Here is a 23,478-nt window from a genome sequence, read left to right on the forward strand (position 1 = left end):
TTCAGTCCCTAAGCCGACGCTCTATCCATTGAGCCAAACCGGTTTCGGCGATAAAATTTTTTTTTTTTAAATGCCTTGTGTAACTCCGAGCTTCCTGGGGTTAACCCCATGACAAACTCAGGGCACCCTCAGCCGGCTACACCCAAGGGTCCCCGCCTAACAAGGGTGTCTGTGTAGCTCCGAGTCTTTCCACACACAGAACTGACCACGGAGAGGCAGGCTGTTCTGGACATTCCTTTCGCCGTCCCTCTCCCCAACCAAGTGCTGGGCCAGGGAGACCCCAACTGTCCAGACTCCTGACACCCCCCCCCCCCCAACATCCCACCGTAAGACAAAGGAGCTGGAGGACAACGTGGAATCAAGTGTACATTTTAAAAATTGTTTAATGGAACATAAACTCCTTTAGAAAAACATTCAGCCAGGTGATAACACCCATAGAAAAAAACACCAATCTTGTGTTTATCTTTTTTTTAATTTGGCATTTGTTATTTGCATTTATATTAAAGCAAAGTGCATCTTTTCTTTTATTTTTCTTGTTTATACACATTGCACAATACATAAATAATGATGCTTATAAAACGTCTTTATATTTACAAGTAATAATATATTTATATATAACATAAAATACATTTTTTCTCTAATAAATCTCAGGGTTTTTTTGTTTTTGTTTTTTGTTTTTTTTCCAGGAGTCCTTTCTCTCAAAAGCACTACAATGCTAAATTTCCAATGAGAATGCTTCTCTTGTTCACTTAAACCTTTGTAGTTAGAAAAATAGCTTATGTTAAAGTCTAAACATGCTCATTGAGCTAAGAGCAGTGTCAACACGTCATACGAGTGTATGAGTCGGAGGAGAAACGAAAGGAGAGTGAGGCGTCAGTCCAGGATGGTACCTTGGGTTACGACGGACCGAATCCTTGGTGGGAAGGGGGCTGCTCCCCTCGCTGGTCTAACAGCGGAGCTCAGCACAGGCCTCGGGGAGAGTGCCAAGCTGGTTTTCTGAGTCCGGGTAAAACCTGAGGGGCCCGGGGCAGGGGAGAGGCGGAGGGAGGGCCTGAGAGGGCACCGGGTGGGCATCGCTGTAGCTCAGACACATCCAGGAGCAGGTGCCGAAAAGGGAAGACAATGGCAGCGGGGTGGCTGGAGGGGGAGTTACCGACAAGACAAACTTGAAAACGACGATTCTGGGTCAGCCTCTTTGCAGCGTTGTTTCTAAGAAGCCTAGGGACAGGCCTGGTTCCTTAGAAGGGGAGGGTGGGGCGGGGACTTCCCTGGCTGGGGGCAGAGCCTTGCTTCTGTCAACTGCTGGGACGCTGGGCGCAGGCTGCCCGGGTACTGTCTCTGCCCACTGGGCATGCCCAGAAGGCAAGGGAGACACAGCTGGGAGCACAAACCTCTCAGCTGGAGACGCCACTGAGTAGCACAGAGCTCCCGGGCAGGCACACAGATACACACACTCCTGTCCACATACCCACTCTGACAAGTGAAACGATGGCCCCCAACGTTAGGGGCCGCTCCCTGCTCATACACCGTGTTCAGGGGGCTGATTTTTGCTTCCCCTTTTCACACGGGGGTGTCCTGCCAACCGTACAATTTCACCCCCCTCACCCAAAAAGACCCCAACAATTCTTTTCATAAGCTACTTCTCAAAGAACAAAACAAAACGGAACATAAACAAGAACGACAAGAAGGAAGGGGGTTGAGGGGTGGGGGGGAGAAAAGAACAATGACCAAAGAGTTTTGCATGAAAAGCAAGCGCTCAGGAGGAAAATATTAGCAGCAAAGTAGTTTGGACTGGGCCCGTCCGGCTCGCTCTGTCCTCGCCGGGGGCGCACAGGCGCGCGGCTACCGGCTGTTGAAGATGACCTCCAGCCAGCATGGGCAGCTGCTGATGAACTGGCGGGTGTAGCACTGGCCCCAGCCCTTCACGAAGCTGATCTGCACGGTGAAGCCGGTCCACGGCTGCTGCATGAACTCGTGGTCGTTGGGCCGCTGCAGGCTGTACGCCTTCTCGTAGTCAAAGGCCTTGATGGAGAAGCCGGGGAACACCTTGTGCACCAGCAGCGTCCTGGAGTCCGGGTTGTCCAGTGTGGCCGACTTGATGAAGATGGGGTAGCTGCTGCGGTTGTACACCCACACGCCGTCCACCTCCCGCGTGAGCTGGATGCCGCAGCCGATCTTGCTCCGCACTTTCTGCACCAGCTGGCTCTTATTGTCCGAGTTGAGCTGTCCGAGGCAAAAGCCGTTCCCCTGAGGTAGATCATAGAAGATGTCCAGGGAGGGCTCCTGGACGCAGTAGAGCCGCCCCACGCGCGTCTTCTCCTCCCAGTATGCCACCACGCACCAGTGTGACCGATCCCCAGGCTCCAGGAGAAGTTGGGAATCTGCGAGACAAAACGGCAGGCACGGTTGGTGGGGGTGGGGCTCTCTGCTTCCTCCCGGAATCGGCACCACACAGGCGCATCCCCGAGCATCCCCACCCCCCCACACCAGCTGGGCTCTCAGCACGGGACAGGAGGAGACGCTGGTGGTGCTGGGTGTCCCACAGACCGGTTCCACTCCTGCCACCGGGACGGCAGTCCTGACCGGTAGACGTGTCCATCCTTTAATTAAGCAGGGGGCTCACTGGGCACACCTCAATCCCACCCCTTTCCCCGTCCTGTCAGGGACCCAGACACCACCAACCAGTACGTGTGCGCCCCCCGCTTCCTGGGTATTCAGAGGCCAGGGGGCCCCTGCTGGACCTGGTGTTAAAAGCCACAGGAGGCCTCGCAGACAGCCTAGAATTTGTTCTGCAAGCTGATGGCATCCTGAAGGCCAGTGCCCTGCGCCCCGGGCAGCCATCCTGATGAGACACCTGGGCCCCAGAAAAGCTTGTTGCTCGGGCCCCGGGGCCTGCCACAGCCAGGCCTCCAGGCTCCAGGCCCATTTGCTCCAAGGTCTCCGTGACAATCACCAAGTTCTCAGATCAGAGCTTTGGGCAAAAGAGCTGTCTGGTAAAAATGTAAATGGGGGTGTTTTGGGGCAAAAGTCTCTCGCTAACAGAAAAACAACCCTTGGTGTCTGTCGGCAGCAGCACTGCACACAAAGAGTGGATTCCTGCCAACATGCCACATCACAACCCGGGACAGGTCCAGCTCACCCAGACAGACCACCTTAACGAAGCTCCCTCCAGCGGACAGAGGATTATGTGTCTACACCGGGCATGGCCACCCTTAAAGTGCCCTTCTCTGCTCACACCCCTCCTCCCCTCCCTCCCTCCCTCCCGGCAGCATCTGGGCGCCTGGCCTGCCCCCTCCTTCCTCCCGCCCCTGCAGGCCCCACCCCAGCCGTCCCAGAAGTGCCTCTTCCCGCAGGCAGCCTGGGAGAGGCCGGGGAGATCCTGGTAAAGGTGATTTTCCTAAACTAAACCGGCACACGAAGCCCTTTAAAAGGGGGATGTATGGGAAGGAAAGGGAGCCCTTGGCGGCTGGCATTCCTACTCCGTAAGCTGGAGCCAGCGGGGCAGGCCTCAGACTGGGAGCCATAAATCTCCCCAGCCAGGCCGGGCTGCAGGAACGAGGCTGCGGTCTGTGGTGGCAGGGCGGAGACCGGAAGTCTTGTATTTGTTAACAAAAATGGGGAGGGGCGTGGGGTGGGGGGGCAGGAGGCAAAGGCTTAGGACAGGAAGGAGGGGTTGGCTGTGAGGTATCTTTCGGTGTGCTTGGCCCTTTTGATTTTGGAACAACTGGGCTTGGAGAATAGAGGGATTGTTGCAGCGTGGCTGCGGGATGGAGGGGGGCTGCCCCGCCCCCCATCTGCTGCCCCCGTGCAGCTCAGCACCCAACTCGTCCGGTGTCCACAGGCACGTTAGGACCTGGGAGCCCCATGAGCTTTTTTTTTAAGCAGCAGCCAGTCTCCCGTGGAGGTGTGTCCCATGAGTAAGTGGACAATGTGCCCTCTGACCCACAGAGGCAGCCAAGCGCACACCCTGCGTGGCCGCCTCCTGCAGAGACTCCACCTGGTCTTCTCAGAGGCCTGCCTGACAGCCACACAAATGGGGAGAGGAGGGCCCATTCCTTCTCTTAATCCCCACCCCACCGAAAACCAACCCAGAACATAAGCCTGCCACCACCCCTCCCCCCCCCGCACCCCCCCACGCACACACCAGTAAAGCACAAGTGTGAGCGAGACTATGTGCCCCCCCAAACGTGAGCACACTTAGTGGGGGGGTGTGTGTGTGTTTGTGTGTGTGTGTGTGTGTGTGTGTGTGTTTGCATGCGCACACATGGGAACATATGGAAAAACAAGAGGGACAAGGGCTCCCAGCAGAAGGTGACTCATCAGGCATTAACTTGTTTCTGCAAAGGATCCATCAACTGCTAATAAACCCGTGAGCGCTGGCAATCTTTGAACTTGCTTGCTGAGGGAGCTGGGCCCTGAAGGCGACACCAAGACCCACAGCAGCCGCGTAAATGAAGGCTCTGCATGCAGGGCGCGGGGGGGGGGGGGGGGGGGGGGCGCCTCTCCTGGAAGAGGGGGTGTCCGCGGGGGGGTGGGGGGGGGGTGTTGGAAATGTAAGCAGCTCTCCTTCACTGTCCCAACGCCAGGCGACAAACCTGGCTGGAAGGGGGCCACAGGGAGGGGGTGCAGGAGACCCCAGCAGAGCCTTACAGACTTTGCTCCATGGAGCCCGGCCCCCTGAAACCTGGCCCCGGCTGGAGGGAGGAGCAGCTGCCGAGTGGGGTGGGGTAGGAGCCTGGGATCAGATGCCCTCGTGCCAGGCCTGAGGGCAAGACATGGGGGGGGGGCGTGTCGCCCCACGGGCCTCTTGGGGGCAGAGGAAGCCGGGAGGGGCTGGGGCGGGGCTGGGCCGAGGTCGGCTGGACTCCAGCCCAGCCCAGCCCAGCGCCGGAGGGGAGAGAGGGAGAGGGGAGCGCTCTGGCGGGTTTCTCTTTCATCTCTGCAGCCTGCCAGTCCACCCAGCAATTTGCTGCCAGACATCCCTGGAAAAAGGCTTTTTCTGTTGAGGTTAATGGCCCGGCCCAGATAAACGGCAGCGTGTGGGAGTCCCTGTGTGTGAACGAGGCCCCTGAAAGCTCACCAGGTGCCCCGATCCGGTGCACGGGGACCCCCGAGTCACCCCACAGCCTGCTGCCCGCCCGCCCGCTGCTCCGGGCCGACTCTGAGCACCAACAGCTGCAACCACTAAGGCCCCCTGAATGCACGCTGCGGGCCCAGCACGGCCTCCTGCCTGGCAGAGCCTGGCAGATCCGGGGATTCTCCTCCTTTGCCCCAAATTCACTTCTGGGAAGTGCTCAGCATCCTCTTCAGAGAAAACCAGTTCCCTGTCCTGGGCGCACAGCCCACCAAGCACAAGCGTCTCTCCAGGCCTCACCGCAAGGACCCCTCGATCAAGAAGAACCTCCCTCGTTAGCTGGGACCAGGGCTAAGCAGGGATCTCGGAAGCCCAGCTTGGCTCCTATGGCAGCTGCCGCCGTGGACAAGTCCCCCCCCACTCCCTTCACCTCCCTCCACTTTATAGCCTTTTCCGGCGTTTTTCCCTCCTCAGTACCCTGCGCGGGGGATTGTTTTAAAACAGTATTTGCGCATTTTTAAGCATCAAGAAGAAAAGCTGTGTTGTAAAAAGCTAATCAGATGCCTGCTCCATTTTTTTTTTTCCTTTTTATTATAGTTTAGGGAATTTTTGGAACGATCCAAGAAAAAAAAACACAAACGCTGAATCGGCCTAAATTCCCTGTAAGATTGTCCCCCTGACCCCCCTTTCCCATTTCCCTTAAAGCATCAAGTCGACCCTTGAAGAAGAAGGGGAGAGGGAGGGGGTGCCCAGGAAGGCCTCCCTGCCGCTCACAACGCACCGTCTGAGGACCCCGGTCATGAATGGACAGACCAGGCCCTTCGAGAAGACCGGACAGAAGCTCCTGCCGGGGTCTCAAGGACATGGGGTGACAGATCTTAGGGCCAGATCTCAGGTACGGGAAGAATTCTCCCCTTTAAACATTATTTATTTGAAGGAGTAAAGCGATGAGGGGGAAACAGAAGGAGGAAGGAGAGGCGAGGCCAGTGCCTCGACGCCGGCTTCTAAGGCCACACCACCAGACCAGGAAGCAAGCAAGCGCTACTCCCAAAGCGCCAGCGAGAAAATCCTTCCCTCGCCTACAATCTGGCCTGGAGATCTGGTCACCCCATGCCACCGAGAACACGGGCATGTGTGAGAAGGAAGCCATCTGAGCCTGGCTGTGCCCACACAGAGGTGGGCTTAATGGGGAGATGGTCCCCCTGATTCTGGCCTTCAGGACAGGCACACACTTGAGAAGCAGGGCAGAGGCACACAGCTGGTGCCCACTGCCTCCAGTGCCCCCCCCCTTCCAGGGTGCAGGGGGCTGCAGTGCCAGGTGAGCAAGGAGGGGTCTCCAGTCCAGCTCCCTTCTGCAGGCACCTGGCTTGTAGAAGGGCATTTCTCTGCCAAAACCCAACAGCGGGCTGGGCCTGGGAGCCCCCTCCCCAGGGCCCCAGCAGAGCAGGAGGCGGAGGGTGGGGAAGCCAGGGGAGCTGGGCGTGGGCAGGAACGGCGGCCTCACCCAGCCAGGCTGGCGAGGGCAGATGAAGGGCACAGAGCAGACCCAGAAGCCAGAGCCAGCAGCCCTGGAACGCAAACACCACCACGCCTCGCCCACGACAGGTCCAGGGTCCTCTCTCCTCAGAACACCGGCGCCACCAGCGGTTGCCTCATCCCGCCTTCCCCCCACAGACATCTCAAAGGTTAACAGCAACGCGGCCCTGCCCCTACCCCAGCCCTGCTCCCACAGCCAGCCCACCTCGGGGAGAAGGGCCCATCGTCCATCTGCTCTCATCCCAAAGACTCCCAACTGTCAAGGACCCTCGCCGGGCTCCTGTTTTCAAGAGGCAAATGACCCGGCACTAAAGTAAACATATAAAAACTGGACGAGGTGTCTGGGTGCAGCTTGGGTTCGGAGTCTGCTCTGATCGGCCGTGTTCCACCCTGGTCGGGACCCTCGAGGTCAGGGCTCCGACCCCCGGACGGCACAGGCAGCTCGGGGTCTGGAGCGAGCTGCCCCCGGGATGGACATGAACTCCAAGCGCATCCGCCTGGCTCAGAACCCACCTCGCACCCACGCGCCAGGCACTTCCCCCAAAAGGTCCAGAGGAGGGCTTAGGGCTGAGAAAGCGGATTTCTGTGACAAGGTTCTCTCCACGAAGGCAGCTGGACTGAGGGGCGGGCAGGGGGAGCCACAGGGTCTCCTTCAAAGGCAGGGTACTTCCTCGGCTCCCTGGGCCCAACCGACTGAGTTCCCCAAAGCCCGCCCCTCAGGGACTTCTGGCTATGGTGCGACACCCTCCCCCACACACACCCCACCGCCCCAGTCCAGATCGGCCTCCCACGGAACCTTGGCAGCTCGGAATGGCCCGGTGCCAGCCTCACAGGGCAGTTATAAGGATCCAATACAAAGGCATCGGGGAACCAGGGCTCAGCCTGCAGCTACCCCCCAGGTCTCCAGCTACTGGGAAAACACTAACCACCCCCGCTCCTCTGCCCACCCCATCCCCGTGGAAGAACAGTTCTGGGCCCGACCCTACACTAACCGGCACCTACTGTGTACAGGCCCTGCTCCAAAGCCACTCCGAGGTCCCACGCTATTCCTGTCCTCACGTCAAAGGGGAAATGAGGCACAGGCACTGGCCAAACAGCAGAGCCGGGGTGCAAGGCCAGACTGCGGCTAGGTGTGAGCTGTGGATGGGCAGCCACCCCAGGCCCCTCAAGCTACCCGTGCCCGAGGGCTCCTCCGCAGATGTCAGAAAACGTGTCCTTCAGAACACACTTCGGAAATGCTATGCCTACGTCAGGGCTGAGGGTGGGGGCCCAGCTCTCTCACACAGAGAACCGGCTTTGCCAAGCAAGCTGCTCTGTGGCCTTGGCCAAGTGACTTGCCCTCGCCCTCTGGTTGGGACGGTCCATCACTCACAAGAAGGGGGTTGGGGCAAAACTGCGCCGCCACGGCCCACTCCTGGCTCCGATGGGCTCTGGCTGCAACTCCATGACTCGCCACTTATTTTTACTACCACCTTCCGGACAGTAAGGAAATCACTTTGGAAGACGAGCGTACATTTTTTTTTTGTTTTGCATTTAATTTGCAACAGTAAAACAAAAAACAAAACATCAAAAGGACCAGGAGATGTGGGTCCGATTGCTGCTGTGCCCACCTCTACACCAACATGTCAGTCTCAAGGCATCACTAAGTTGGGTCCTCTCTGCCATGTCACTCATGACCCTCAGGAGAAAGGCTGAGGGCCCAGGGGAGGGTCTCCTTCCTCACCATCCTTCTGCCCGGGCCTGGCAGGCACCCTGAGGTTTCCCACCCGTCGCCCTCCTCCTGCAAACTCTCCCAAGCCGACTGATGGGCAGGTCCTGCTGGTCTAGAAGACTCATGTGTGACTGTGCCTTCCAGACAAGTTGTGATGACTAATCAGTTACTAGAGCTAAAACGCACTTCCCTGCTCCCCGAAAGGGCCCCACCCCCACCTCCCAAGGCCCCTCAAACCTCCACGTCTGCCCGCCCTCCCCAGCCCAGCCCAGGGCTCGTTCCTTCCTGAGAACAGTGCTTGGCCATCAGAGACTCTAGCCGAGGGGAGCGCCGGGCAGGGGAGGGAAGCCACAGAAATCAAAAAGCTCCCGTCTGTCTCGCCAGCCCGGCTGACACGGCTTCCTGTGCCCCAGCCGTCAGCCATGCAAATTATAGCATGTACCCGCCGCTGCCTTCGGAGGAGGCCAGCCCTGCCCGCGGCAGAGGCCTCCGAGGAAGGGTGGGGACTCGGGGCCGGCCAACTCCATTCATAATATTTACAGTAAGTGGGCCTCTCCGGCTCTTGTTTAGCATACATCCAGCCTCATTAAAACTTCTCAAGTTTGAAGGCCGAGACTTTTCCACTCCATGCTGCACCCCCACAAATCACCCGGCAGCTCCCTCCGGAAAGGGGTCCACACACATGCGCGCACAGAGCCCCCACCCAGACCCCCGCTGGCTTCCTGGGAGTGCCCAGGAAGACGCATGGGAAGGCGGCCACAGGAAGGAGGTCACATCAGATCTCAGAACCCACCCACCTCTTTCCTGGAGGGGATCCAGAGACTCCCCGCTCCCCCAAATTCTGCATAGGGATCCCCAACTGGGAATGCACGCCCTCACACGTGAATCTGACCAAGGAACCGTTCCTGAACCCACTCGATGTCCCTCGCTTCCTGCATTTCACTGACCACTCGTAAGGGTGTTGCCTACATGTTAAAGCTTTAAGAACCTTAATATAAGTGAATGCTTAAGCCAATTTTCCCAAAGGACACCCCCCCACACACACACAACACACCCATCCAGAGGTACAGGACAGCTCTGCCTGGTTCTGCCTTTTCGGGGGCCCCTTTCAATCAGTCCCCCTGCACAATGACCTCCAGCTCCGGAGGAAAGGTATTCCAGGACCTGGCCGCAGGCCCCACCTCGCCCCCACCCCAGCCCCAGCCCCCCCACAGCTCCAACTCAGCTCCAGGTTTTCTAGACTGGGAGGGAAAACCGTCGGAAGACATGGAAAAATACAGTAGGAAACAAAAGTCCTTTTCATCCCTCCCCTTCCCCAGCTCCCCTTGTTCCATAACAATTATGAAAACTGCTGGATGGGATGACATTTTGAACATTTACTGCATTCCGGCCAATAAATTCCAGCGCAGGAGCCGATGGAAAAGCCTCCTCCTCCTCCAGCAGGCTCCCTGGCTCCCCGCCCCCCACACACCCCCACCCCTGCTCACTCCCAGACCTCATTCCTTCTTTCTTTACAACCCGGGGCCTGGCCAGGCCGGGGCCCACACTGTACTTACAGGGAAAAACAACAACACGCCAGACTGGAGACAGTGTGCAGACTGGGAAAGTTAATCATTACTTCTGTCTGCCTCTGTAATCTAATCTCTCAGGCTTTGACACACTCTCTGTTCAGCCATCCCAGCCCTTTCACCCCAGAGCACCCAGGACCGCCTGGGTCTGAGGTCTCCTCCCACCCCCTCCTTCTCCAGGGCCCTCCCAGCCTCCAGGGAGGAGGCCAACGGAATGAAAAAAACAGAAACGTCTCCCCCACCCTGGGCTGCCACCACAGGGCCCATGCTGGGCCCCCCATTTCAGAGGCCCCGACTCCCCTTAAAAGGTGGGCTCCGGCCTGGCTTGTATTACTGCACAGCCAGGCCACCCCTCCCCCCCAAAACATGGACAGACTTAGTCTCTCTCTCTCTCACACACACACACACACACACACACACACACACCACCCCTGCTCTTCTCTCACCTCTCCCCCTGTCCACCGCTCACCCTCAGGCCCACCCAGCCGCACCTCCAGGAGTAAGATGGGCCGCCCGCGGGCTCAGTCTACGCAGATACACAAGTCAAGATGGCCCTTCGGTAGGACGCTCACCTAGGATCCCCACCTGGCCCAGCAACACCACTTCTGGGTCTAAACCCAGAAGGGTTCTGAAGATGGGATCTACCATCTGTGTTCATAGACATGCTCTTCGCAACAGCCCAAAGCCGGAAGCAAGCCTAGTGCCCACCGACAGAGAATGGATCAGCAAGCCGTGCACAGGCACAGTTAATGAAAGGCGGTTCTGACACGTGCTACAACCAAGCCAGACTCGGAGAGGCAAACACCGTGTGATCGCTCCTAGGAGGTACCTGGACTAGTCAAACTCGCAGAAAGAAAGTGCCGTCAAGGCCTTGGGCGGGTGGGGGGGGGGTGGCCTTAGGGTTCAGTGGGCACAGAGTTTGGGGAGCTGACAAGTTCTGGAGATGGTGGCGGTGCCGGCTGCTCAGCTCTGGGAGGCACTTAACGCCACTGAGCCACACACGTGTACGTGGTCAGGATGGCCAATGTGAGATCTTCCTCCGAACAATGAAAAAGGCCCTGCTCCTCCCACAGCGCCCCCTGCAGACTCCCCTGAGGGCAGGGGATCCCACCGTCAGCCTGAAGACCCTGGAAATATATGCCAGAGGGGTATGCATTTTCATTTCTCTGGGGAAGAGATTCCTTGGCTGCCGCTCATTCTAGGAAGAGTTTGTAAGCCCAGAAACAGGAATCGCTGCACCCTCTATTCCGGCTTCTACAGAGGAGCCATCCGCCACCCCATACCTCAGCAGCAGGGGGTCTCCTTCCCACACCACCTCAAAACCAAACCCCAGAATCGCAGGACGTCAGAACCGTAAGGAACTTGGAAGACCAGGTTCAATCGCTTGCTTTTCTCCCCGTTCTAACTCTAAGCCCCCTGGACCGGGCCTCCAGCCAACATGGATGGGGAGGCTGGAATCTTAGCAGCCCCCCCCGCCCTCCCACTCCAGGCCTCATCCCCACGGGGTTTTCATGGTGACCCCACTGACTTGGAGTGGGGGCCCGTCCGTTTTAAGAACTGTACTGTGCACCCCAAATCACAGAAGAACTCAACTGTTGCTTTTCCCCCTGCGCTACTCATTAATGGGGGGAAGGGGCCGTGCTGGCTACGGGACTCTCCGGGGGGAGAGGGTCTTCATGACCCTTTTCCAGCCTCACAAGCTCCCCTCGCCGCCTGGGGCAGGACACACTCCCAGCTTCCTTAGGGGACGGGTCGTGGTGGGAGGGGGGACAGGTGGGTGGACGGAGACAATTTAGCTTCCGGGTGTGGCTCCTGACAGCAGAGCCCAGCCCTTTCGTGGCGTCCTTCGGTGTTGGTTCTACCAGGCGACTGGCCACATTAGGAAGCAGGAAGGAAACAGAAACGAGCAGACAAGAGCCACCCACACCCCCTGGCCTGGCTATCCAGCTGTCTTATGCCTGAGGGGCGGGAACCCCCCCTTTGCAGGATGAAACTGGAGGGAACATGCGTCCTGCCCTTTCTGCCCTGGATCTAACTCCAGGCCCAAACAGCTCTCCCAGCCAGAGGCCAAGGGGCTCCACGGTGGAGTGAGATTAATTAAATTAGCGTGAGTCAGCCCCCAGGGAAGGGGCCGGCAGGATGAGCGTGAAAATGAAACACCTTGGTCATTGAGGATTAGGTGACTGCGTGCAGCCCCTCCCTCCAAGGCAGGCCAAGGCCTCAGGCCCGGGCTGGGACCTGACAGGGGCCTGACCGTCAGATTTCCAATCAGAGAGCACAGGTGCACCCCCGGGTGCTCTTCATGAGAGCCAAGCCCACCGAGGTCCAAAGGGAAGCCGAACTCCCAGGCTCCGCCGACATCCCACCTCCCCTGTGGGTCCCTGGAAGAGCCAGTGCTTGGCTGGCCGCCTCTGTGCACACCCAGGCCACTGCCAGGGTCTGGATTCTAACTGTGCCTCCTGCGGTAACCTCACCATCAACACGTGTGGAGAGAGGGAGGGGTTGGAACCGGAGCCGGAGGAGGAGACGACAGACCTCTGTTTACCCACAAGCTTTGTTGTTATCAACTCTCCACAGACCACACAGTGGAAGCACAAGGCAAACCGATGACAGAGGCCCTCAGCCTGCCTTGTGGGCTCCATCACTCAGGGGCCCATCCATGCACCCCTAGGCCTGGCCCCAAGCCCAAGGGACCTGGCTCCTTCTGTCCCGGAGAGATTGCCTGGGAAGCAGCCCCCTCCCGCCTGGCTCCTGCCTGTCACTCACCCAACGGCACCTTCAGAGAAGCCACCCCATCTGCCGCCCTCGTCCTCTCGGGGCCTAAGATCGGCAGCCTCCACACCCCGGAGAGCCTGGCACATAGCAGATGCTCAATAAACAGCTGCTCAATGAATGAACCAGAGACACGCTGGCTTCAAAGCAGCCGGCCGGCCCAGCTTTCCACCTGGCAGAGGGAGACACGTGTGAGCCCATCCCGGGAGGAACCGTGCCTTCCCAGCAGAGGTCAGCCAGCGAGGCCCAGGCCCTGCCCCAGGCTCCCCGGGGAGACGTCACGAGAGCAACCCCTGTCCTCGACGGCTTCCCAGGCAGCCGCGCCGAGAGGATCCCGAGCGGCGTCTCCAAGCCAGGCGCCGGCCGGCACCCTCTGTGGCATACCACCTGCCCACAGCATTCTGCCTTGGCGCCCTGCTCTGTTTGGACAAGTTACCCTCCCTGAGTGTTCAACAATGCTTTTACACACCCCAGGGCTCTTGTCGTGTTATGAAAACAAAACCCAGCACGCTAAGGGAAAAAGCTGGGGGAGGGGGGCAGCGGGGAGCAAGCAGGCCACACACACACACACACACACACACACACACACTTGGGGCGTGGTCCCAGGTCATTAGGACAATGGCATCATCAGGCTTGGAAGCCCAGAGAGGAGTCCATGGACATCGTTTTCACACCCAGGTCAGCATCACCTGGTCCACACCACCGCGGGGCGGGGCGGGGCCTGGCCAGTTCTCCTTCTGGGGGAAGCCCCTCCCCCTAGAGCGGAGCACAGCTCCTGGGCTTGGCTGTACCAGGGACACTCTGCCACCTATTTCCTCCCCACTGGGGCCCTACACACAGTCTCAGGAGTTAAGGACCTGGGGGCTGGGGTGCAGGGGGCGGGGGGGCATGGGTAGAGGGCAATTCAGTGGCTTCAAAATAAGGCGGCCCTGCATTCCAACCTGCCAACGCCAGGGGAAGACCACCCCGGGGTGGAAGGACCAAGGGCATGAGGAAATGCCTTACCCAACCCCACCAAAATTAAATACATACGATTGCTTCTGCTGCTTTTTTTTTGCAAGTTAAAACAGAGCTAATGACGCTGGGTGGGGCTCGGCGCGGAGGGCTGCAGAGCCAAACCAGGACGCGCCCGCGGCCAAGCGCCGCCCGCCCGCCGCCCGGGGAGGAAGCTGCCCGCCTGAAAGGTCCCTCAGTGCGCCCGCCCGCCCGCCCGCCGGCAGCGAGGCCTGCAGCGAGCGTTTCAACTGGAGGTGACCCTTCTGCTAAAATATTTTTTAAAATAATAAAAATAACAAAGTTCTCAAACGGCCTCTTTCTTAAAGCAGCGGCCTGAACGTCCTCGTGGGGGTTGGACGGGAAGAAGGGGGTGAACGGGGCCGGCCACTACCTCTCACGAACAGCTCTTTTCTGGAGTTCTTCTCATAAAAGGAATGATGCAATTTCCTGTCTTGTCCCAATGTTTCCTGTCCGCTTACAAGGTGAAAGTTATCGCCCTGGTGTAAACCCCCGTCCTGAACTCTACAGAAAGCTCTTTTTCCCACCCAGTGCCCCGTCCCTGTCCCCAACCCCCCCCCCCCCCCCCCCCCGCCTTAGGATACAAACACTATTCTTCTCGACACCCCGAAAGAGGCGGCTTAATAAAAAAGCCTCGTTCTCTCTTCCGCAGGGACTGAGCCTACAATCCGTTTGTTTCCCCAGGGCCAGCCCGGGTCCCCAGGGGGAGAAGGGGAGGGGACCGGAGGCAGCCAAGTCCCCTGAGGAGCCAACGTGTTTCAGTGGCGCGGCCGCCCCCAGGTGATGGTTGCTTTCTCGGTGTGTTAGCCACTAAATCCAGCGCCGTGCCTCAGCAGTTAATAATATCTTCCCGCCGAAAATAGCCCGGAGAGGAAGCCTCTCCGTGACAGTAGGCAGGCAGCCAGGCCCGGGGCTAGCCATTCAGCACGAGCGAGAAAGATGGAAGGGCCAGTGGCGACTGACCTCCCGGCAGCCGCGGTACAGTATCCTCCCGGGGCTGCCGCAGAGGGAGGGCTCCCTCCCGGGCCTGCCTCCCGCCGCCTCCGCAGCCCCAGAACCTGGGCCAGGATGTCGCTTCCACCAGGAGGACCAGGGGCTCCGGCAGCAGGGCCAGAGGAGGGGTCTGATCAGCCAGCGGGAGGTCGTGGGGGACCCCGGGCTTTGGGAGACAGCCTTTGTCTCGAGCTGGTGGGGAGCCAGGGCAGGCACCTTCCGTATAGAAAGGCTGGGCTCCAAATACACATCAGAGGGGGGCTCTCCTTCAGGGACACGGAATCGGAGAGCTGGACGCATGCCCCAACCCCAGGAGACCTCAGAGGTACTTTTGGAGACAAGTGCCTATCAACAGGGGGTCCCCGGCACTCAACAGGAGTCTCCCCATGTTTATCCTCAGTCACTGTTTTTTTTGTGTGTGTGTTTTTTTTTTAAATCGATCATCTAAATTGCTGTGTGTGCTTAAAAGCTACCACAAGGTGCTCCTTTTTAAAATTGTGGCAAACTACCCGTGACATGAAATTTGCCATCAAGTGGCACTGAGTGCATTCACGGAACTGCGCAACCCGCAGCACTGTCTAGTTCCAGGATTTTTTTTTTTTTTTAAATCATCCGCGAAGGAAAGCCTGCCCCGTGGGTCCCTTCCACATCAGGCGATGGAAGGAAGGCACACGTTAGTACAGCTTGTCAGGTTCCCACCATCAAGCAAAAGCCTTATTTGGGAAGAGGCTCAAAAAGCTGGATACTTGCATTCTTCACCGCGGCAGCATATCCTGTAGGCCCCCCCTTATCTGAGGGGGAGACGGTTCAAGACCCCGAGCGGACGCCTGAAGCCGCGGAGCGTACCAAACCCCAGATACCCTAGTTTCTTCCTGGACAGACATGCCTGTGACAGTGTAACTTACCAAGTAGGCACGGTCAGAGACTAACAATTGTAACAATGGACTGTGATACAAATTACGTGAATGTGGTCTCCGTTCACCATTCTTCTCGGGACGGGGTGGTGTGCGTGGAGAGCGGTCACCTTTTCGCTTTAAGGAAGCACCGTAGGTGGCCCACTCTGGTCACCACTCTGACTAGTGCATGTCAGGGCCGCCAGGAAGTAAAATGAGGGTGGGACTGATCACGGTGAGGCTACTAGGTGGTGTCTACAGTGTGGAGACGCCAGACCGAAGGCTGGTTCACGGAGGAGGGGAGGGATGGGATGGAGACAGATTGCAGCATCACACCTACTCAGAGGGTGGGCTATTTACAGCGTAGGAACCGCTTTACTTCTGAGAAACTGAGCCCGCAGAAAGTGAAATGGCGGGGAAGGGGAGGCCGCCGTACAGCATCACAGAAAACCTGCTCCGCCACCGAAGAAACCCCCCCGCAGGAACACAGACCCTTCCACCCGGGGTTCCCCGACTTGTCTTCAAAAACTACGGGTGCCAGGACCCCACCGACAAAGGGATGGACTGTGGTTCAGGAGATTCCATTCACTGAACCGAACCAGTCAGGGCCCACAGGCCTTCAAAGGATAACCCAGCTTCAGCCAGGCTCTGCAAAGAAAGGGCCCAAGGGGGAGGGCAGGCGGTGTGCTGGACTATAGCCAAAAGCGACACCAGCGCCTGGCCCTCCCCTGACCCCCTCCCCCTTCCCAGTTGCCTGTTCTGCCTCAGCAACAGGATGCATGAGGCAGCAGCCCATCTAGTCTGGCAGGCAGAGCGGCCGGAATCTGCCCCAGACTTCAAATGCTGCCACCCTGCATGTAACCCCTGCCTGACTGCCAGCCTCATTCTTTCTGGGACAAAAGGGGTTTTAGCTGTGAGCCCTTCTCCACGGGGCGGCTGCCAGCAGCCGGAGCTGCTGTCCAGGACTGATCTTCCCGGTGTGGGTGTGCCCCAGGTGAGCGGGCCCCAGCCCTGAGTCACCATGCTGGCATTTACCGAGATATGGACTGGGTCCCTAGAGATTAGACGGTCACTACTCACCCGTGGCCAGGGGAGCAAGGAAGGGTCACATGTGCTGGTCCATCTGACTCATCCCTCCAAGCCTTAATGCTCTTGGCTACTTGGATGAGTTCAATCCACCCCACCCCCACCGGGCACTGGAAAGCTCAGTGCAACCACTGCTGCTTGTTCCCAGGCAGGGGAAGGGGACACCAAAAACCCAGCCACAGGTGCCCGGGCGCCGTTTGCCATCACCATCCCGGCCCAGACAATGCATAACAACTGTTCATGTGAGGCTGAACAGCTTTCCTTAAGACATGGAGCAAGCTTTCCCAAGGACCCAATTTTCAGACCACACGGGTATTTTTGAATACTCCTCTGAGACTACCCCAGAGGACAGCAGGGATCAAGGAGGATTCCGGAAGCGGCTGCTGAAGTAAGGACACTCCCAGCACTCAGACACAACTCTGCAAGGGCCTCCAGACCTAGCCAAGGAGTTGGGCTCCCTTTGGATGCTGGGACGGTCTCCCTCCAATAAGCAGGACTTGGCACGGCCAAGAGATGGCCTCTGCACTGAGTCCCCACTGCTTCCCACCGCCCTCCCTGGAGGCCCCCGTGCCACCTCTTCGGAAGTTTAAACAAGTACAAGCGGTGGCTGGCCTCCACCACGCCCTGCCCGCACCAGGGAGGTCTGCACGGGCGAGGCCCCGCCAGCGCCAGGCGCTTGAGTAGATAAAGGAGAAGGAGGCTGGAGGGTGGGTGAACCACCTGGAACTTCCAAGGGAGAGGGTGTTTCTTTCGCCCTCCCGCTCACCAGGACAGCAGGCGCGCTCAGGATCAGCCCCCTCCCCGAAACCGCAGATGGGAGCTGCAGAGATGGCAGCGTCTAGCACATGCGTTTAACCGCCAGGGACACAGGGAAAGCTCCGGGAGCCAACAGCAAGCCGAACGGAGAAGCTCCTGTCAGGGCCAGACCTCTCCTCCCCAGGGGGTCTTCCTAGGCCAGGGCACCTCCCAGTACCAGGGCCGGCTCTGGGCTTGCTCTGGGGGTTGTAGAGTTGGGTGCCTTTCAAAAGGCACCGTCCTACCCACACTCAGTCCTCTGCCCCCAAAGTGCACACGCTCAAAAAGCCCATCGACGCGCGGTGAGAGGGGCCCAGCCCCGCCTGCGGCCACCGGTCTGCAGTGTCTGCACACCGGCCTGCCGCCTGGGGTGGGCGGCACCGCCCGCCAGCGCGCCTGCGCACACAGCCCGCCCGGCCCAGCGCGGAGCCATCCATCTGTCTGGGAGCGCCGGCTGTCAGAGACGCAAGCCCGCTCTCCTGGAACCCGGGCCCAGCCTGCTAGAAATGTGCCGCTTTCCCAGCTTTCCCGGGCCGGGAGGCGAGCAGGGCTGGTGTGCTGGCTGCGAGGCCCGCCCGAAGGCCAGGGCCTGTCCCCTGGAATTCCGCCCCGCAGCCAGCAGGCCGGCTCCCAGGGCCCCGGCCGCCCACTCCCCTTCCTCTCCCCTTCCTCGCAGGAAAGGGCAGGGCCCGCCTTGGAATCACCCTGCCTTTCAGGAGGGGCATGCCTTTGGGCGCGGCCCCACCCCCACGGCCCAGGCCCCACATTTTCACATTCGGCTGTTTTTCATTCCCTTCTTCCCGTGCCAAGAGCATCAAGCCCTGGCTCCCGCTGTCGACCTGCCGCCCACCCTAAACTGAGCCCCATTCATTAAGGCCGCTCCCGGCCAGGGCAGGACAGGAAGGAAAACAGCACACGGGGCCTGTGAAAGAGACACTCAGAGAGGCTATTTCAAGGCGGAGGAGGGGAAGGAGGGGGCAATCCTGGTGGGCGCTTTCACCGCTAGAACCCTGATGCCCCCTTTCCCCTCGCCCCCCAGAGCAGGCTCTCACCCCCTCCTGCCTCTGCTAACCCCTTCCCCTGCCCAGCCCCCTCCTGGGCTCTGCAGCCACCGCAGCCCCCAGTGGCCTCATCCTCTGCAAGGCAGACACACCCAGCCCTGCCACCCGCCACCCGCCACCCCCCCCCCCCCCATGGAAAGATCAACTTCTTGAAGAGGAGGCGGCTTGGGCTGTCTCCATTTACAAAACCCTCTGCCCTGGCCCGGGGCCAGTACAATCATCTTTTGGGGGGCATTCTCGATACTAAGGGTGCAACCCTAGGCTTTCTCCGTGCCCATCACCTCCCCTCCAGACACCCCCAAACCGCTGGCACCATCCCAAAACACAATTTCTTCAATTTCCCCCCACGGCTCATTATTAATAAACTGCTCCAACTCCGAACGGAAAGAAGAAAGAGCTCAAACTTTGAAGCCTTGGGAATTAGTAAATCAAGGGCTAAAATTCAAAACAAATGCTCTTTCATGTTGGGGCCCCCCTTTTTTTCCCTCTCTGCAGTTTTGTTAAACCACGGGATCCTTTCAGAGGCAAGCACGCCTTCCTAGCAGCTCCTCATTCATCTAACTGGCTGCAATTGGGGGGGTGGGGGGAAGGGCACTGGATTAATAACTGTTTTACCCCCGTTTCCTTCTAGAACTGGAAAAGCTTTTGGGACAAGAAGCCCACCCATCTCAGGAGGGGCCAGACGGGGTGTCCTGGTTAGTGGGGCGCACAGCGAGGTGTCGTCACTTCCTCCAGCAGAGGAGACAGACAAGATGTTATCAATCAGACAGACCTTCCCAAGGCCCCTTTCAAAGCTGCCACTTCCCCTGCTCACTTCATGTGGTTCAGAGGGGCCGGGTGCAGGATTTAAAAAACGAAACCATCTAACAGCATCCTGAGTTGTCTGCCATCTGCCCAGACCCTCCCCAATCCTCTCCCCCCCATTCCTCCTTCACCCCCCCCCGCCCCCGCCCTTCTTTCAGGAACTCTCAGAGCCTTAGAAAAAGCAGGTAAGACGCCGTTCTGGCATGGCCACGGGGCCTCCCCTCCTTGCAAGCTCTGGCTCACTCCCATCCTCCCACCCGCCTAAGCCCCCTCCCCTCTAGGGGTCCCTCTTTGTCCTGCTCAGTTTTCATTAGGAGCTTTGAGTAAACAATCCCTTCAGTCTCAGATAACACTCAGAGTATATATTGCATAGAAATAAAAACAAACAAGGTCTCCCTGAAGACACTCTCGCAAGCTCCATTCCTGGAGAGGCGCTGGGCGGAGCCTGCCCGGGATGACCTGGGCCCGAGTGACGCTGGACCAGTCAATCACCTCACTGGAGAGGACGCACCACAGCCCCCCAGAGAGTCTACAGCTTCCCTCTGAGCTGCCAGGGTCCGACACCAGAGTCCCAAAGGCAAGAAAGGACAAATGCCCAGACTCCGCTGGATTGTTCCCCCGGGTTCCTTTACTCTTGCTGGAGCTAGTTTTTAGAAAACCCAGTGGCGGCATCCTGGGGCAGGAACGACGGGTGGAAACAGAATGGCTTTGGAAAGAACAGCAATCAATGCCTCTCGGGTCCACTGCTAGTGAGTTTCTCCAAGTGGATCATTCTCTTCTCGTCTCAGGGACAAGCATGCTCCGGCTGCCCAACACCTCCCATCCAATCCCATAACCCCCAGCTCCAAGGAAAACCCTCCCTCCTGGGTAGCAGTGTTAGGGCCTGTGTCTCAGTGCCCAGACCCTGTCCCTGCAGCATCCGGCCCTGAGCTGGATAGGGAATGAGGACTTGGAGAAGCATCAAGGGCATCTACTCTGAATGCCCATCCTACGCTTGGGATCTGTCTTCGATCGCCCAAAGCTGAAAGGACAAGAGCAAAAACCAGACCTGAAACCTATGAACTAATGACCACGCAGTCGCCAAGTGGAAGCCTCCCCTCCCCCAAGCAGGAGTTGCTTAACAACAACCATAAAACACAGCACAACACGGGCCCCAGGTGGACCCCATTTCCTCATCCAAGGAGCAGCCCTGTGTCCTGGTGTGTTAGGGACTTCAGCATGATGAGCGGAAGGGCCCCACCGACACCAAGATCACATCCAGTTTAATGCACAAAAAAGTGAGACCCCCAGACCAGCTGGGGCAACAGAAGGCCGGCCACGCCCCTTCCTCCGCCTCCAGTAATTTCAAGGTCTTGGAATTTGCCAGGAAAACCCGAGAAGGTGTCTTACCTGAAAGCCCCCCAGGGGCCAGATAATTCGTTCCCCCTGTTTCAGCGGAGGAAGGCACAGCATCTGGACAGTCTGCTGTGGATTTGAAGAGGGGAGAGAAATAAGTACACAAATAAATAAAAACACCAAGATTAATTTTTAAGCACATTCTAACCAGCATTAAAGAGAAACCACACATTCCAAAGGGCTGACTCCCAGCCACGGGGCTGATTATGAATGGGCTGCTCAGGGCTCACTGCCCATCATAAGACAGACCACAGCACCTTGTCACCCGTCTGGGCTCCCAGGGCCAGTTAATCATTAGTCAAGTCAGGCTGGACGGCAGACTGGCTGGAATTTCTCTTTCATTGCAAGTCCCCCATTGAGGAAACCAGGGAGTTCCCAAGGTCAAAGGAGGCCCAGGTTCTAACTCTCACCCCTGGCAGCCGTCTTCCTGCCATGGATCCCAGGGACTCCTTGCCTGGACCCAGGGGCCTCTCTGCCAGCCCCACGGTCCAGTGTCTCACCCTCATCTTTTTTCAAGACAAACGTCCCGGTTCTTAGGACTTTCTCAAGACTGGTGTCGGGCTAAGGGGCTTCTTTTTCCTTTCAATGGAGGGGCAACAAATACAGGAGAGAACCCACCTCTCGAGCCCAACTCAATGACCCGTACTCATGCGTGCGTACATCTGGGGCGAGCCACCACCAGATCAAGACCCAGAACATTCCCAGCAAGACTCCCCAGCCAGAGGGGAAATGCTCTCTGCCTGCTTCCAGGCCCAGTCCAAACACCCCGTCTCTGGAAACCTTCCCGGGCAACCCCGGGCCTGCGAGGCTCCCTGCCCTCGCTTCCTGTAACATCTTTCTGGCATCCAGCGCTTGGAGTTCCCTTCTGCTGTCTGGACCGGATCCTTTACCTTCAGATGCTGCCTGTGCTAACTACACTAAAAGCGTCTCTTCACGCCTTTGAACCCTCAGGTACTAGCCCCAGCAACCTGCAAGTCAATGAGGGTAACGACAAAACCGAGGAATCGACTTACCAACTTCCCTCCGAGCAATGAAAATAAAAAAATAATAATGCCCGCGAATCGGAACTAATTAGTCCCAGGAAACAAAACTACACCAGACCCTGTCTTACTGAAATCCAGCGAGAAAGGCCTGTTCGGAGAAGGGGAGCCCTGGCTTGGCAGCAAACGCCACTCCAAGGTGGTTGTGGCAGAGGCCAGTCCCCGGCCCCAGGCCCCTAGCAGGAGGTACTGGGATGTGTGACACAGTTTCCCTCTGGAACCACTGGGTCCATAGGAAACCAAGCAAAAGAGCAGTTTGGAGGTCAGTAGCTCATGGGAGCCTTTTACTGACCCCGCAGCTGTTTCCATGACCTGATCAAGGTAGGGGGCCTGCAGGTAACCCCCAAGCACCTCTGGGTTTCCGCTGCCGACCCTCCTGTCTCTCTCTAATCCCTCTCCAGCATTCTCTCAGGCTGGAAAAACAACTTTTCAAGAACTCTCTTTAACCCGGGGAGGGGGAGATGAGGAGAGGTGGGAGGCAGGGAAGAGACAGGCTGTGGATCAGTGTAAAGTACAATTCCTAACAGGAATATACAGTTTTACAGGATACACTTAATCAAATGGAAAACAATGGGGGAGGGCAGGAAATGGAGTTGCTTGTTACACGGCGTGTCCCCTGCACTTTTCTTATCTACCTGGACGGTCTTTACATGTCCTATGGGTTGGCTGCTACCTACCCCCAAATGGAAGACACTCCCACATCAACCGTGATGACTTACCCAGGGCGCTCCCCCCACCCGGTCTTGGCTGGCTGAATCCCAGGGCAAGGTGTGTTTCAAAGGAAGGGCCTGGCCTCTCGGAGCAGAGCCGGGACCACATTCAGGGTGTCGGCCTGTCTCAGATCAAAGGTAAGCCAGCTCCACACTGGCAACCACAAGCGTTTTTTATGAAATGGTGCTCTGCCCTTCTGCAGAGTCTTTGATCTCAGGAGGGATTTACAAACATTAATTAGGCCTTCCTACCACCCCTGTGAAGTAGCAAAGTATACCTGTTCGACTGGCACCCAGGTAAACTGAGGCGTCACTGACTAGCACAAGGGACCACCCGGGGCGCTGGGCCATCCCCAAGGGCTCAGCACCTGTCCCAAACGCTCCCTCCCCAGGCCACCAGAGCCCCCGCTCCCTGCCCTGCAGGTAGGCAGGCTAAGGGGCCTCAGCATCCCGACTGGCCCCAAGCTACTGCCAGGCGTCTAAAGTAAGGTCAAGGCAGCCACACCTCCATCGCTCCAGCAGAGAACAGCTGCAGCCAGGGACTCCGCTGTGGCCAGTGATGCCCACTCCCCAGAGCCCAGGCTGGCACACACTCCTAAAGCCTAACTATTACCAAGCACCCAGCAAGTGTGGGGCCTGTGGGAGATCCCTCCCTCTCCCAGCAGCGAGTCCCAGAACAGCGGTCGCCAACCTTTCGTTCCTCACGGACCACGTGGCCCACGGACCACCGGTTGGCGACCAGGTGGGGACCGCTGTCCTAGATGCAAGCCTGGGGATCGGTGGAGGAGTGCAAGGGGAGGAAGCTGGGCTCCCACTCCCCTCACCGAGGGAATGGTTCCAGAGCCAGGATAGTCTCGTCAACTTAATTCCGAGTTTCCTAAATGCTGTCCTCAGGACAGAAGACGCACGGCCATCACCAACACCATTAAACACCGAGTGTCCCAGCTCTGCCCCAATCCCTAACCCTGGTCACAGAAGGACAATCTACTGCATCGGAAGCATCCCAGTTTTTAGGCAGGTGCATCC

At 58.2% G+C, this 23,478-nt stretch overlaps 1 protein-coding gene across 6 annotated transcripts in view; it reads right to left on the bottom strand.

Annotated features, from left to right (window-relative positions):
- Nucleotides 1-365: 365 nt before the first annotated feature.
- Nucleotides 366-23,478, bottom strand: part of SMAD7 (SMAD family member 7) — a 28,744-nt gene continuing 5,631 nt past the window's right edge. For 3 of the 6 annotated variants that reach the window (XM_036419743.2, XM_036419742.2, XM_036419746.2), the window contains 2 exons: nucleotides 20,697-20,771; nucleotides 366-2,381 (listed from right to left, as the gene is read on the bottom strand). In XM_036419743.2, coding sequence (XP_036275636.1) covers nucleotides 1,843-2,381; nucleotides 20,697-20,771 — 614 coding nt within the window. In that variant the 3' untranslated portion in view covers nucleotides 366-1,842. The remainder of the gene's footprint in view (nucleotides 2,382-20,696; nucleotides 20,772-23,478) is intronic. The other 3 variants (XM_036419745.2, XM_036419744.2, XM_036419741.2) reach the window with 2 other exon arrangements.

The sequence above is a fragment of the Pipistrellus kuhlii genome, unplaced genomic scaffold, assembly GCF_014108245.1.
Source record: "Pipistrellus kuhlii isolate mPipKuh1 unplaced genomic scaffold, mPipKuh1.p scaffold_m20_p_6, whole genome shotgun sequence".
NCBI classification, from domain to species: domain Eukaryota; kingdom Metazoa; phylum Chordata; class Mammalia; order Chiroptera; family Vespertilionidae; genus Pipistrellus; species Pipistrellus kuhlii.